General features: G+C 48.9%; 5 protein-coding genes across 5 annotated transcripts; 3 read left to right on the plus strand and 2 right to left on the minus strand.

The window, feature by feature from the left end:
- Positions 1–2500: 2500 nt before the first annotated feature.
- Positions 2501–4204, plus strand: N7469_001903 (uncharacterized protein; the record flags this gene model as incomplete). Its single annotated transcript, XM_056640823.1, has 1 exon — positions 2501–4204. One exon carries the CDS (start codon positions 2501–2503, stop codon positions 4202–4204), a length of 1704 nt encoding a protein of 567 aa, XP_056503317.1.
- A 4272-nt stretch (positions 4205–8476) lies between these two features.
- N7469_001904 (uncharacterized protein) lies at positions 8477–8916 on the plus strand (the record flags this gene model as incomplete). Its single annotated transcript, XM_056640824.1, has 2 exons — positions 8477–8488; positions 8548–8916. The coding sequence occupies 2 exons, from the start codon at positions 8477–8479 to the stop codon at positions 8914–8916; spliced, it is 381 nt and encodes a 126-aa protein (XP_056503318.1).
- Positions 8917–9262: 346 nt separating this feature from the next.
- N7469_001905 (uncharacterized protein) lies at positions 9263–9559 on the plus strand (the record flags this gene model as incomplete). The annotated part of the gene is made up of 1 exon (XM_056640825.1): positions 9263–9559. One exon carries the CDS (start codon positions 9263–9265, stop codon positions 9557–9559), a length of 297 nt encoding a protein of 98 aa, XP_056503319.1.
- A 935-nt stretch (positions 9560–10494) lies between these two features.
- Positions 10495–11274, minus strand: N7469_001906 (uncharacterized protein; the record flags this gene model as incomplete). Its single annotated transcript, XM_056640826.1, has 3 exons — positions 10495–10848; positions 10914–11146; positions 11202–11274. 3 exons carry the CDS (start codon positions 11272–11274, stop codon positions 10495–10497), a joined length of 660 nt encoding a protein of 219 aa, XP_056503320.1.
- An 840-nt stretch (positions 11275–12114) lies between these two features.
- On the minus strand, positions 12115–12708 carry N7469_001907 (uncharacterized protein; the record flags this gene model as incomplete). Its single annotated transcript, XM_056640827.1, has 1 exon — positions 12115–12708. One exon carries the CDS (start codon positions 12706–12708, stop codon positions 12115–12117), a length of 594 nt encoding a protein of 197 aa, XP_056503321.1.
- Positions 12709–15187: the final 2479 nt, after the last annotated feature.

Raw genomic sequence — 15187 nt, forward strand, 5'->3', positions numbered from 1 at the left:
AGATTAAGAATGAGTGATTACTAGTTGAGACTTACGGCGTCAGGAGCCGTTAAGGGTATTGTTCGCCTGTAAACAACCGCCAACTGTTCAGGATGGTCGTTGGCCGCTAATATCACTTGTTGAGGTTCTCTGGGCCAAAGAGACACCCTCGCAAGTGATGACTAGCACAAACTGCACAAAAGGAGGAAGAGAAGGAGAAAAGAGGTCTCCTAGCAGATCACTAAGTTACTTGGTGCAAGGTGGCCTTCCCCACACGATTTGCAGAGATCCACCATAGAATTCCATGGAATTCCCTGGGTTTCTTTTGTACGCGTAATGTAATCTCATGTCGCATATTACTGTAAGATACACGACGCATTTTACTAAGTCTCCTCAGTTTATTTAATGCGGCATGCTTAATGAATTATCTGCGCTAAGGCCTTGGCGGTGGCGCCGGGAAAGAGTGTCTCAGTGTATGTTGGCAAGGCGGTTTCGAGAATCACTATATCTGTCATTCAATATGGAAAACAGACCGGTGTCATTTGTCTAGGGCATGAAAGAGTCTCTCTGGGTTTAAATCTAGAAGGCGAGCCTAGGCTGGTTTGTACATAGTAAACAAAACGCCGAGAATAGTTCCTATGTCAACTCTTTCACTGGATATCTTCAATATCAATACCTGCATTTTTGAAATGGCCTCTTGCGCTCTGCTTCTTTGCCCCAACCTTTTCAACACACCAGTCGAGGAAGTAGTCGAATCCTTGATCCGGATTTTCGGCGTAAGATTGCCAAAGGCGCCGAATGAAGGCTTTTAGCTCCGCAAAGAACTCTTCAATTGGGTTCAAATCGGGTGAGTACGGGGGCAAATAGACTAGTTTGACTCCTTTATCAAAGCACATCTGCTCTAGTTTCTCAGAATGATGGAAAGATGCATTGTCCATGACAAGGACTGACTTAGGGGCGGGATATTTTCCACAGTGATGGAGGAGTTCTTCAATAAAACCTTCAAAGAATAACGCATCTGTCGCGCCTTGGAAAACACGAGAAAGTAGAATCCCATCTTGTGTATATGCAGGGAGAATCTGATACCGTTGATCGCGATGGAATTTTGACACTTGCACGGGTGTTGTACCAAGGGGAGACCAGCCAGTTCTTCTGATCCCTATCCGTTTATCACACCCAGATTCGTCCACGTAAACGAGATGGTAAGAGCTAAATTCCGAGATGAGGTGACAGTAATCATCACGTAAATCTGGGTTACGCTCTTTCGCTTTCTGTCGAGCTGTCTTCTTGGACCACCCTTTGCGATGCAGGGCATCGCTGATCGTAGACTTTGGTACAGATACTTCGAATTCATCAAGAAAGAATAGTTCCATCTCATGGAGGTATAAATCCGGCTTGTCGAGTAGATGGTCACACAGGGCTTCCAGCATAATCGGAGTGATGCTCTGTGGCCGTCCAGGTTTGATAGGAGGGGCTTTGACACTACCGAATAGTCGCAGGTTGGACCGGATTCTGATAATAGCGCGCTTGCTGCAGCCTGCAGCCTTCGCCATCTGTGAGGTAGTTAGTTCATTACTGGCAATCATATCATGAATCAACACGCGAGTAGACTTGGCTAGGTTGGGAGCCATGGTTCGTTGCCGCCAGTGGAAGTGCCAACCAAGAAACCCAGGTGAGAATTGGGAAAGTGGACGTGGGTCACTCAGGTTGCAGCTTCTCGCCTTACAGGTAATAAACACGGCTCCCGCTATTATGATAGTCCGGTAATTTACGGTACATCTTCAAACCGCTTTCAATACCAATGAGGCTCAACAAGCATCTTCCATAAGTAGTTTAGCGTTTCTTGGCATTAGGGTTTCAGAAACAAAGAGAGAGTGCCGGGGGTGACACCGAATTTCGGAAATACTGTACAAAATGTCTGCAAATGTAAACTCAAATCATCGAGAGCATACGGTACTGTACAGGGCTGCATTGGCGGATCTATTTCAGGAAGACGCTGGACTATACTCCGCGTGCCATCGATCGGTCAATGGGTTTCATCGATAGATACATACGTGTAACTGAGCAGTGACCAAGTCTGCACGGTATAATCCCTGCAATTGGTTCCTGACCTGACCAGAGTACTGTAATGCGCAGCCTAAGTCTATTCGTCCTTTTCCGCGTAATTGCTCCAGGTGAGTAATTCCTCCCAAGGTTTGACTAGTCGGGAGTGATTAATCACTTGCTAGCGATTAGTAGATCGGGACGACAAGTGAATGGATCGGGGTGATCAATCCATTCCTCCGTGTTTGAGAGCCAAACCTACAGATATTCTACGTGACTGGTAGCAATCTTTCTTAGCACAATGTGTGATCGTGGTTAGTGTTCAATTCTCGGTTACAAGGACATCACCGAGCCTGCTAGTTATTTACTGGTATAAGGGGCAGGCCAGAGAACCGTCGCTTTTGCACAACCATCACACCGTCATCAGAAACTCCCACCCCCAACAGTCTCCTGCGAATGCAGATGCGGCGGATATGCTATGGAACAAAGCAATTCTTCTCGTCCTTCAACACTCTCGTCGCAAGGTATTGGCAACCTAGAGACTCTCGACGACCTGATCCGTCTCCGTGCAGCAGAGGCTATTCAGTATCCCATCATTGAATGTCGTCGCCCAAGAGATGACGGAGTATCTCCCCATTTTTACACCGCGCGCGATTTAGATAGAATGATAGGCGAAGCGACTGCGATGCTGGTGTCGAATGGCTTACCTTCGGTACGTGTGAACAAAGCTCCTAGTTCTCAAATAGAATCTGACCTCGAGATCTGGGAGTCCATGAACACCCATCCCATTGTGGCGTTGCTGGACCGTCCCGACTTGAATATGGTCATCGCTTTCTTCGCTCTTGGGCGACTGGGCTACACACCCATGACGGTCTCGCCCGCACTTTCCCGCTCGAACTGTCAGTCCTTGCTGAGATCCGTCGGCTGCGAGACGATTATCCATGGGCCGGCACGCGAGAGCGAGGCTATAATTGACGAAATCCTCGAAAATGAGCGGGGAGGATCTCCGGAGCAGTCGTCCTATCCCTCCACGGGCCTGGGCCTGGTGAACACGCCGCTGGTGGCTTCTGCGCAGCATCGTGACCCGGGAGGCATAGCTCTGATTCTGCATTCCTCGGGTTCCATAGGCAGCCCCAAGCCACTATTTCTATCCCATCGAGCTCTCATGGCCCATCTCCATGAACACAAAGAGTCCGCAGCCGCCAATCCTCTGCCGGGGTACCACCTTCGTGTGCTATCCACTGTCCTCCAGGCATTGTATATGCGCACAACCGCGATCCTGGACATATCCGCCGATCACTCTACCCCAGCCGCAAGTTCTTGCATTCTCCCGGACAATGGATCGAAGGTAGGCTCCAACAAAGGGAGCGTCAAAGCCGCGAAAGGCACCGACGTCTTTCCCGTGAGCTGGGTTGCGTTTGCAGCGAGTGGGCAACCTCCACACAGGGCCGAAGGACGGGATATCCTACGTTCAGCGTCAACGGCAAGACCCGCCTACCTACCGGAGTCTCCACAACCCTTCCTGGAGCAGACCACCAGAGGAAATTGCCTTCCTGGTAGCGCGGGTATGATGGACCGCACCCAATTGGGACTGTGCGCTGAAAACGGGCAAGGCTTGACTATAAAGCAACTCCAAAAAGTCATCCACTGCGGCGACGATTTGATCCGCCATGTGACCACGGAGGGCTTTTTAGCGGAGTTCATTGATTTTTGGAGCAGCCGAACGCACTTTGCATTGCCAGAGGTCATGACATCGACCAATGGACACTACCTAGAAGCGTGCGTTGCAGGCTACCGCCGGTTGATCTCGAGAAGAAATGAATCGGCCAAGGGCGGCGAGGTGAGGCGCCGGCTCATCCAGGTCTGGTTGTATCGACATTTCGAAATGTATGTCAATCAACTGCAGAGCGCCGAGCATGACGGTTCGGTAATGATCGCCCGACGAGGCAGAAGCATCTCGACCATCGCGCGGGACAACATTTTGGCATTCATATTGAGCCCTCCACGTTCGCCGCGGAAGATCGATAGAGATGCGCTGAGTGACCAATGCCGCTGGGGAGGCCGATGGTGGAGAATCGCCAGCCTTCTCGGGTTTGGCGTACTTCTGCTTCCCAGTGAAAAATTGGCATGTCAGATGTTCGTTCTAGACGTTCCAGGCCCCTACCTTGCGTGGAAGAACTAAGACTGACGATGACAGGAATCGAACGGCCTTCCGAGAGAAGATGGTTGACGCGCTAGGAAGCTACGTCGTTAGTTGTTTCCCAAGTCTGGTCAGGTTCTACCGAGCCCTCGATCACATTCTTCTCCGCCTTCTGCTTGGTGGAGACAGTGCATGCTCCCCCGAAAAGGAGGACTGGATTATGGACACGCTTATAGAATGCCGGTCATTATGCGCACACGAGATGGAGAACTGAACGTCGTTCAGCCAGACTCTATCGGTTGATTGCGGAATTCTTCCGGCAGCATTGGCGCAACAATGGTTTTCACCAATTGAAGCTAGTGGGTGGTTTCGAGCGTCTTGTGCGGGGTATTTTGGTACCGAAGGATGTTCATTTGTGGTATTTCCCCAACTTCACCTTCCTTGGGGTAGTAGGCTAATGCGGTCGTTGATGCTGACGCGAGGAAAGGGTCGAGGCCCTTTAATTTGTTCTCCATATCACGTGACCTGATTCACGTGGAGAGAAACTTGGTCGAGTCCAACCGTCTAGACGTCTTTGCCGGGGCAATGACTTACCCGACGATTCTCAGCCTGAGCTTGTATGTATGAGGAGCCTGCATTTCTCGGGTCCATGGACGGCATGTCACATTCAACGAAGACTGATTCGTTTCCTGGCAAATGAAGTCTAGGGGGGGGTTAGCGTGGACCCCAATAATAGTAAAGGGTGGTCCACAGCGTCTTCGACTCATTCCTTAGCACGAGTGGGAATGAAGCGTGGGGAAACGGATAGCCCTACAAGGAAGACCATCGGCAACCGTTCCGCTCGCTCGAAAACATCTTGGACTCGCTGAGCCATGCGCGGCTCTCTCGCCCATGAGAGAAACAATTGGTAGTCACTTCTCGCCAAAATGGGTATTGTCAGAAGGGGGACCGAAAATGTGGTCGCTTCGGCGTTCAGAATGCTTGGTAGGCTCGCATTTATGTAAAGTGGAGTTCATTCATATATCTGCGACATATCAATGAATGTCTAAGCTATCGGAAAAGGCCGGTTCTAGGTTCCGGGGTTCATTCAACGGGACCGTGTGATATATATTTCTGGGATCAAGTATACAGAGTATCAGAAACACAATTTGGGAGCTACTGTGTCGCGTCATATTGGACACTTTGTAAATTAATGAAAGTTAGAACTTCATAGTTATTGTACAATATGTGTGACTTGTATGTATCAACATTTGTTTACCGATGGTGCACGGCTAGCGGAAAATAGATATCTGGATGTTCACCAAGGCCTTCGGGAACGATGAGTGATTGATAATAGGGACTTCGTCACTCGATAGAACACATTCTTCGACCTTCCACATCGAGATCTCTGAAGAGATTGAGGTCGTTCCGAAAGTGTCTTCCTTTTGCATGCAATATTGGTAAGCTCTTCTGTCGTCGCTCGATTACAGTGTAAGGTGTAAAGAAAGGCCAATTGACTAGACTTGAAGAGACCTAACGAACTGTTTTTTCTCCTTTTCTTGGATGGCCTCTTTGAAGGAATCCCGGCAATTGTTCCTCAATTCTCCACTTCAATTCCTCACTTCCAATTCCTCACTTCCAATTCCTCACTTCCAATTCCTCACTCCTAATACTGCACTCCAATTCTTCACTGTCAATTAATCACTTCCAATTCATCACTCCTAATTCTGCACTCCATTTCATCAAACCTAATTCTCCACTCCTAATACTCCACTTCCAATTGCTCACTTCCAATTGCTCACTTCCAATTGCTCACTCCAATTCATAGCTCCTGATTCTGCACTCCATTTCACCACGCCTAATTCTCCACACCTAACTCTTCACTCCTAATGTTTCACTGCCAATCTTCACTTCCAATTTATCACTTCCAATTCGTCACTCCCTATTCATCACCCCCCTCCAAACACCATCAATGCTTGTGAGTTGTGGAATTAATACATTGCGGTGTCATTTAGTCCGATCCCAAGCCAATGGCATCGTTAAATTGAAGATCAATTGTGCACATTTCACAATCATGCGAGGTGCAGTAGCTTTCGAATTCAGTCTGACCTGGCCTTCTTTGGAATTAATTCCGAAGTATATTTCGTAATACGCCAATTCTTTTAGGCCGTCGCTCTAAAAGATCTTATCTCAGGTATTCCTACCCTACATGGTATGGCACACGGCACATCTGCAGTCCGTTGATCCTAATGCGGCAATAGACCATTCATTCTATCGGTTTTCGACAAAATTCGATATCTTCTGTGGTACTAACTGGTAGGGATACCCCATAATTATGTTTTGGGACGCATTCGCTGACTGAAATCTACCACGAAAAGGTCTTTTCACCACTGTATTCCCACAATGGTAGCGATGGGCTCGGAAACCTTGCATTTCCTTCTGGCCGAGAAAAAACCTAGACAGGTGCAATAGCCTGATTGCCGCATCGCCTTGGACGACATTTATCATGAATTCTGAGTGGAAGGCGGTGGTTATTTGACAGAGGACCAGAAGCTCTGGGTTCCAAGCTGGAATGTGTTTCAGGAGCGAATCTTCTCAACACAGCAGCAATCTTACAATGATGATGACAATAAATTCAAGGGCAGATATACTACGAAAGGAAAGGTCGCGTCGAGCTTTGCAAAGTTTATTCCATTTGAGGCGACACCTGCCTGGCCGAATACCTTGGACGAGCAGGAATCCTGAGAACGGGAATTTTTCCATTTCTTCCAGCGTTGTAGATCAGTCCAGACGGTTTCGTACCGATCGGGCCCGGAAAACGATTGGAACTTTTGTCCGATAGATGAAGCTCATTCCATTTGATCTGGGGCTTGTAGTATCTCGTACGCAGCAATCAACCACCAATTTACTATTTCTGTGTAAAATGCATCAATCATGGCCATGAAGACGTATCTTTAAGAACAAAGACTAAAGCGGAAAGCAGTCTAAGATAGAAGTGCTTCAGATGAGATCCAATCGAAGCTTTTATAGTGGGGACTTTCTTTGCGGGAGTGGAGTTTCCCAGGTGAGTGGTCAAACCGATCGAGATCTTAGTACAGGCTCTCTAAGCATGCTCTATGTACGTGTTGTATTCTTTCTAACAGTTGTAACAGCGTTCCACTCAGCCAGTTACGAATGCATGATTATGCTCCTAAAAATTATGTACAGTAGAAAGATAGCCAATGAAACAGTCCAGAAAGGCAGCAAATGTCAAACGTCTCTTTGCCTCCCTTGTCCATCTGCCGCCGCATCCTGACAACCAAATGATGTGACAGTACATAGCATGAAATATCAGTTCCTATCTGGAATCCCGGGAGTGGAGAGCTTTCCGACTCCTGAAGTGCTGCCAGTCCGAGAGCGCGAAATGCGTTCATCATGCCATGTATCTACCCAGAGCAAATAAGGTATTGAGGCTAAAACACACGGTAAGTAGCTTCTTGAACAGCCTTCCATTCATCGTCAGCAAGTGTCAGAGTGATTTCCTGTCGAAGCATTAGCTCCATAACGATTCCACGGGCCTAAGCCAACTCTACCGTAGGGTGGTCAGGAGGAAAAGTCGACTGTAAGAAGCGGAGGGCCCCGTAACGTGATCGACGGACCACGACAACATGGACTACCTCGAGGCCGAATAACTTCGTTATCCGGGAAAGTAGCTTTGGCATGATGGAATGTGGTTGAATCTGGTGGCGCTGCTATGGCCGTCGAGAGGTTGGAGTGATATGTACAAAAAGTCTCAAGTACCAGAAGGGGAGAGGAGATAACCTTCGAAGTGGCTGCCACTTAACCCAATAAGCAAAATGGATCGCGGTAACGATCCAAGTGAGAACATGCATACAACAATCGTGGAGGCAGTGTTGCAAGGATATGTAGATTGTGTTTAATACATGGTTGAGCAATACGATGGATAGCAGTCGTGATCGGATTATTTTCGTTCACGTGCCACTTGCTCTTTGTGATTAAGCGGGATCGTAACTGTGTCGACGCGCAACGATCAATTGGCTGTCGAGTACAACACCCCGTAGAATTCTGTTCCATCCTACCGCGGTAGGTTGGGTGACAGATGCTCCCGCAACCCCATCCGGCCACCCATCATGAAATCGAGCTTGTTCAGACCGATACGGAGATGGCACCAGCAGCTGAAGATTTCCATCCCGAGCCGGCTATCTATAAAAGCCCCCGTACGGGTTTATCTTGCGACAACCTGACTATTACGCGTCAAGTCCAATATTTTCGTGCTTCGCGATCTGTTCCATGGCGAGCTATCGAGTTCCTCCCCCCACCACCAGCTTTATCGATATGGATACCTCGGTACGCTCCCTTGTTGATGCATGGGCCAATGGATGGAGGACTTGATTGACCATGATTAGGAAATACTGCGCACCATTGCAACCCTGAACTCGCGCTGTGTTCGGTCCGAGAAGATCATCGCAAAGTATGAACACGAGCTGACCACAGCTCGCCAATTGCACGCACAGACAAGCGCTGAACTAGACGAGACGGTCAAAGTGGCTGAGTTACTCTACGATGTCAACCGAAGACTCGGCTCCGTCACGGACTACCTGCTGAAGCAGCATGGAATGGCGTTGAGTGATAGCGAGCCCAAATCCATCGAGGTTTTGATCAACGCGTTAGTGACGCAAGCCGAAGAGGAGCCATCAAAGCCCGCAAAAGATGGCGGGGCCACTGCGACAGGCGACGATGGTCAACCGTCTGGCCCGGAAACTGTAGCTGCGTGACGCTCAGAATCGCAGTCTCTACAATCGCTTACCTATACGCCGGAGGGATGAACAATTCAGATACTCCAGGGGATCCCGGTTCCATTGCTAGTATACGTTTTAGAATTTGCTTAATCCACTTGACACTGCCTTATTTCCTCTCCCTCCAAACTCCAAAAAAGAATCTCTACCCACCGTTTTCTTCATAGAAGTAGACCCTGCCTTCTGTAGATTTTCAGCACTGGTGGATTGTTTTCATCAACCGGCTTAGGCCCTTTCGAGATTAAAACCCGAATCCCATCTTGTTCCTTCCAAGAAGATCCTAACGTCGAGCTGTCATAGCAATCCGTAGGCGATTTTAACCATAATGAGCACCAGTCTGCATGACCCACAAAGTCCAGAGGAGCCGCAGAGCCTTACACGGAAGCTCCATTCAGTGTTAGCGGAACCACTGCCCATCTCGATGGAGCGGGAGGAACACCGTATCTCCCATATCGGCCTCCTTCCCTCTGCGTTACCAGAGGAATACATTCCAAGAGACCGTGCGAAAAGATCCCAAGCACCCTCTCCAGAGGACTTTTCTCGCACCCCACTCGATCTACCACCCAACGCCCGACAGGTCAGTTGCCAGTCTTTCCTTCGAGCAACGCTTCTCTCAAACTGACAAAGGACCAAGGGGATTCATGGACCACGCAAAAAGGGCATGGATGGTGTTCGGGACACATTTCATTTTATGCGAGGCCTAATTACTAGGCTATCTTGCTTCCACGAGTGATGGTGCCCACACGCAGTCGTTTGGGAGGGACTGAGGAAGACAAGTCACTATCATTATGTACACACTCAGCATTAGCACCACCTTTCATTTGGGGCTAACAGAATCCTATCGTTTAATGAAATGCAGAGTCGTTGGCTTTCCAGTTTGATGCGCTGATGCCCACCCCAGACCTTTTTTCAAACACCTAGCTAGTGTAATCCTGAGATATAGGACAGTCTGTCGCCGGGCCAAACGCGTGACAGCGAAGACGTTCGGCCTTGACGACTGATATATTTCCTGCATTCTGAACACAGCAAGCGGTTCAATAGCCGAGATGGAAAGCTTTGCGGGTTGGTTTTGCAGGACAGGAAAAGCTCGGTGCTTGCGGTGGCACGGCTGTCGGCTGGAATCTCATGCGCACAAGGGCCTCCTGCTCGGATCGCGATGCACTGAGGATGAAGGCGTGGGTCGACAATGGTTGTAGGCAGCATGATATCATGAGAGGTGTGGTTCCCGGCCACGATCAGCTTCTGGGTTGTCAAATTCTGTCCGCATGCCATGGTAATACAAACAAATCGATAAACAGAACGAAAAAAATTCTAGGAAGAGGGTTGCCCGTGCTACTTAAGCGGTCGCGCTACCATCCAATTGCGAGTAATTGCTGTCGTTGATTATTCCGTGACTTGCGAGTCTGGTACCCAACACGGCGTACGAAGCCTCTTCTCCTAGTACATATGAATGAAAAGCTATAGCTGCATCGCGGTCTCGACGCTTCCACATGGTGAACATCCTTCGAATATGCAACATAGGATAGCGGAACTCAAGAGAAATGGACTAGTGATCTACTATTCCTCTACGTAGGACGACGCCGGTGAGGAAGAGCGAGACCTTCCCTGGCCGAATTCTACACTGCCGCCTCCCTTTCTTAGCAACTGTGTGCCTTCCAGGGCCTTCACGGCCGCACCTATCCCATGCCTGGCCCACTCCAGCTCGCTCTGTAGTTCATAGGCTGACGACCTGCACTCCTCAAGTTCCTCCTGGCGATCCCGCATCTCTGCTTGCCACTGTCGACCTTGGCTTTCCAGCTCCTCCAATTGGGCCCGGGTGCCTTCAAGCTCAAAGGCAAGGCTAAAATTTTCATCCTCGAGCTGTTTGATCTTGTCCGTGAAGGATGCCGAAGCTGGCTCCGGGGTGTGGGACTACATGTTCGAGTCAGAATCCGTTTTGTGCGCAATCTGCCCGCAGTCCGGCTCAGGCTACTCACCTCGACGCTCGATGTCGTGTCCGCATGTCGGGTATCCCGCTGGCGCGGTGCCACCGCTTCGATCATCGACCCCAGATGTTGCTGGATCTCTTGGTAAAGACCCACCGAGCCATTGCCGAGATTGGTGTCAAGAAGGTATTCCTTGCCTGGCATCACAGACCATGCGTAGTCGCTGTCCGTGGAGGGCTGTAAACGCACGTCTTGAGGTGCCACCGTTATGCCCAATCGTTCATCTGGCGAGATCAATCAGCTTCCCGTAGCAATTTCCTCGATGGGATACACCCGTACAGATATGGGCAGTAAGAGCCTCGCGGCACTGCTGTCGCGCTCGCGCGCGCCTTTGATTACTTGTCAGGTTCATCTTGTTCAGTGGTCAAGTGCAGGAATTGCCTGAGGTAGTTATGTGAGGCCATATGGTCCTTAAAAGTACGTTCGGGTGGTTGTGCCTGGAAATGTCATGTCAGAACGAGCCAATGGATACATTTTTGCTGGGCGAATTCATCACATCGCCCCACGTCGGATTAATCCATCGATTTGAGTCTTATCCCGTAATCGCCGATCGTCGTACAACGAGCTGGAACGGCTTCAGGCAATCACAATTTGTCTCCAACATGAACGCAAACGTTGAACAGGGCCAAATCTTCGATGCCTATTATTTGTCTTATCGCGAATGTGCGCTCCTGCATACTGTCCGTGTTATTAGAAGACCTTCCGGGCACATTCACGAAATCGCCTTGACCAATCCACAGCGAGTCTCTTTCTCTATCCTAGTGTGGCTACCAGTATATTACCGCAGACCTTTCATTGGGCCTATAACGTCAAGTTGCGGTTCGCTGTAATGTGTGCCTTTCCTAGTACAGCGACTATCATCGTTACCGTAAGCCCGCATTCAATTGTACGACGCATTTTGACGGGGACAATCTTAAGACCCTAAATTGGTCAAAATGATTTCGGGAATACTTCTGTAGCTAGCAAAAATTTCATATCTATATACCTTGACGATTGGATATGGCTTCATAAGTTTGGGACCAGGATCCTGCATTATCATATCGTCATTACCCAGCAAATATACGACTTCTGACAACTCTGGCAGACCCATGGCACATCTGTGGTGAACGTAATCGGTAGGTAATGGTTATTAGACGGGAGCTGTAGTTTAATCGCTGTGACATGTCATAGAAATCCTGACAAACGTCGTATATCATGCTTGGGCTTCCTCAACGGCCCCTAGAAGAAGACGTGCGATATCGATATCTTTCCACGAGGCTGCGACGACCTGGAACTCCCACGGTTGCGCTTGTTTCATGGCTTCCAAACGGTACAGGTCCTCCTCAGATATATCCACCGCGGGATCGATAGATGTAGCTGCTTTCCATCGCCGCCAAGGTGAAGAACGCCTATATTTGGTAACGACTTTTGCTTTAGCGAATGATCCTGACATAGCAGCCCCCGACGAGTAAACTTTGCGTGCGTGAACTTGGATATCCTTTTTCGCTTTTAACACTTGAAAGAGCTGATTGGGGGTTTTCTCTTCTGGAACGATGAAGGATATAAAAGCCCTTTGCCAGTGATCGTAAAGCTTGCCTCCATCTCCTCTTGTGCGTTCACGCACATATGGTTGGCTGGAAAACGTGAAGATGTGACGGTCATGTAGCTTCAACAAGGAAGGCACGAGAAAAAATGTCTCATCGTCTAGTGGACCGCACCAATAGGGGGATGATGAGATTTCGCCTTGAAGAAGCTTTTTATTCAACTCGATTAGAGCAGAAAAACTAGTGGAGGTGTTCCAAGACATAGTAAAATATTGGCATTAGGCTTGGTATCCGCATGCGAACGACACACTGAAGTCTAAGTACTAGAGTACGTGACTCGAATATTCTACAGTCGGGAGCGACATCTGCTTTTACATTGACAAGTACTCCCTCAGGCCACACGGCCAAGGTCTAAGCGCCGCTCATCGGTTGACCGGTCCATAATACAGAAGTTGAGGGCTACCGTAGCATACCACATCGGTTCAATTCAGTGGTCATATAGAGAGGGGCCAATTACGTCGGAAATGAGGTCGTCAACATACCGGCTCCAAACCTGATGGCACGCCTTCCATCGCGTATCATGCCTCCGGTTCACACACTCTCTATATGTATAGCCCTATCCTTTCCTTCCCGTCCTTGACAAGGCACTCTGTCGAAGCTGAGGGCATCCTTTCTCACCAGCAGTCATCAGCAGACCCAGGGCCGAGCGACATAGAAGTCCCTTCCTCCCCTCTGGAAGGATAAATACCGCTGGATGATCGGCTCCATCGCTGTTATCCACTTCTTCTTGGTCCTCCATTCGCAAATGGCCCGGCTTTCCAACAGGCATAGGCGCCACCCGCGGGGACCAGACATGCATCCTCTGCTGGAGCCGTCTAGCCATGCCCTTCCAGGGCCACAAATCGTGAAACCGACGTCTCCCCCGCGATGCCGGGGCTCCCCCCGACCGTTCCCAGAGCCCAATCTCGCGTCCCAAGAGCCGCATCACCCTGCGACTAACGGGGCATCGGCGGCAGAGGCCACATCAAGCGGACAGACGGTGGATCGCCCCGGCTCCACTGGTCGATCTGTCAGGGCACTCTGACCCGGAGGATGCCATAGTGATCGAAAAAGACCGTGAAGACTGGCTGCGACGGCTGCGACCGAGGCCCCACCGCGAGCCAGCACCAGTGCGAGCAAAATTTAGCAAGTCAAAAAGACAGTAGTGCTAGCGTGCACCAGTGGCCCAGTCGCAGCAGCGCTTAAGAATTCTGCAGGCACTGCTGCGTCATTCATTCAGTGATTGAGTTTGCGAATCAACATAATTTCTCGGTGTTTTATCTTTAATTTTATTTCTATCTTCTATTCTTTCTTTTTTCTATTTCTTTTTGCGGTCCTGTGAAAAAAGATCTCCTCTGCCAAATTACCCTCGCGAGGAAATAGGGTTGACCTAAATTTTGCCATCATGCTTTTTTGAGTACCCAGCAGATACTCGCGAACCGCCAAAACCCCAAACTCTTTATTTTTACTGAAATACATAAATCACAAACAGTTTATTATATGAGTGTATATAATGGTGAGAATATATCACGTATTTTCTTCGCAGGTTTTGGGTCAATTGTCAATACCCGACCCGCGAATCTGGCGAGGTCTAGGTTGAACTATTTAGCCAGTCATAACCCTATGTAGGGCTCCGAAAGGAATATGATTATTCGTGAATATTCATGAATATTTGCGAATATGAATAATATGAATTGAATAAGGTTGAGTATCACGGTGGTCAAAGCATGCAGTGGCGATGATCAAGAGACAGATAAATAGATGAGGAGCCCCACCTCCAACAAGATGGTTAACTTAACTTAATACAACTACTCTTAACCATATTCGCAGAGTGCGAATATGAATTTGCCGTATATCCGCATTCATGAGCCCTAACCCTACGCTTTACCAATCCCTCAGGCGCAAAAATTGAGGGCAGTTATTAAACGGCAAGGTGTAACAAATAACACTGAAGAGGATTTTTTTGGTTCTTACTCCAAGGCATTGTTCAAGGCGGCGAAGTAATCTGGTACCCATTCATGATCAGGAATAGATTTTAGCTTGGAGGTATAGAAGATCCGTTTGCCAAATTCCTCTGTGTTAGGTGGCGAAGAGTTCACACCACCATCAAGATTGGTTGCCACATGTTCCTTCGTGGGGTGCCGCACTCAGGAGCCGCAGCGAGCAACCACTGAGATATGTGGGGTCACATGATTACTGTTACCCCAATTTCATTTTGCTGCCACATGACCACATACGCGATCTGAGTACACCTCTGTGTCACTCGGGTTATTCAACACTGGCAAGCAAGCTCTAAGAAGAGTAATTTCGATCACTGAGGTATTTATCCACCATATGCATGTAAAATATTCCTTGCGGTACTGATATCCCAATTGATGGGGCGTGTGGACCCATGACGGCCGTCTCCGGTAGAGCTGTGAAGAGCAGGGTATCGGCTGTTGGTACAACCTTGGCCGTGTCGTTGATATGTGCGACGAGACCAATTTATAACTATTCGGTGGACTGATACGCTCTTCTCCAATCTACGATGTCATAAGAGAGAGCCTAATCCATGCCTGCTGTCAACTGATAGCATTAGTTAATCGTAGTAACTCCGTAGATGCCTCAGGCTATTTTTACTACCGAATTACAAAATAAAGATGGGTATGGAGTAACTGTTTCTGTGAACTGGAAATCCGTCTTTCACTGAAATAGCGGCCATCA

The sequence above is a fragment of the Penicillium citrinum genome (assembly GCF_028827155.1).
Source record: "Penicillium citrinum strain IBT 23319 chromosome Unknown utg000002l:1.0-3833315.0:1.0-3834789.0, whole genome shotgun sequence".
NCBI classification, from domain to species: domain Eukaryota; kingdom Fungi; phylum Ascomycota; class Eurotiomycetes; order Eurotiales; family Aspergillaceae; genus Penicillium; species Penicillium citrinum.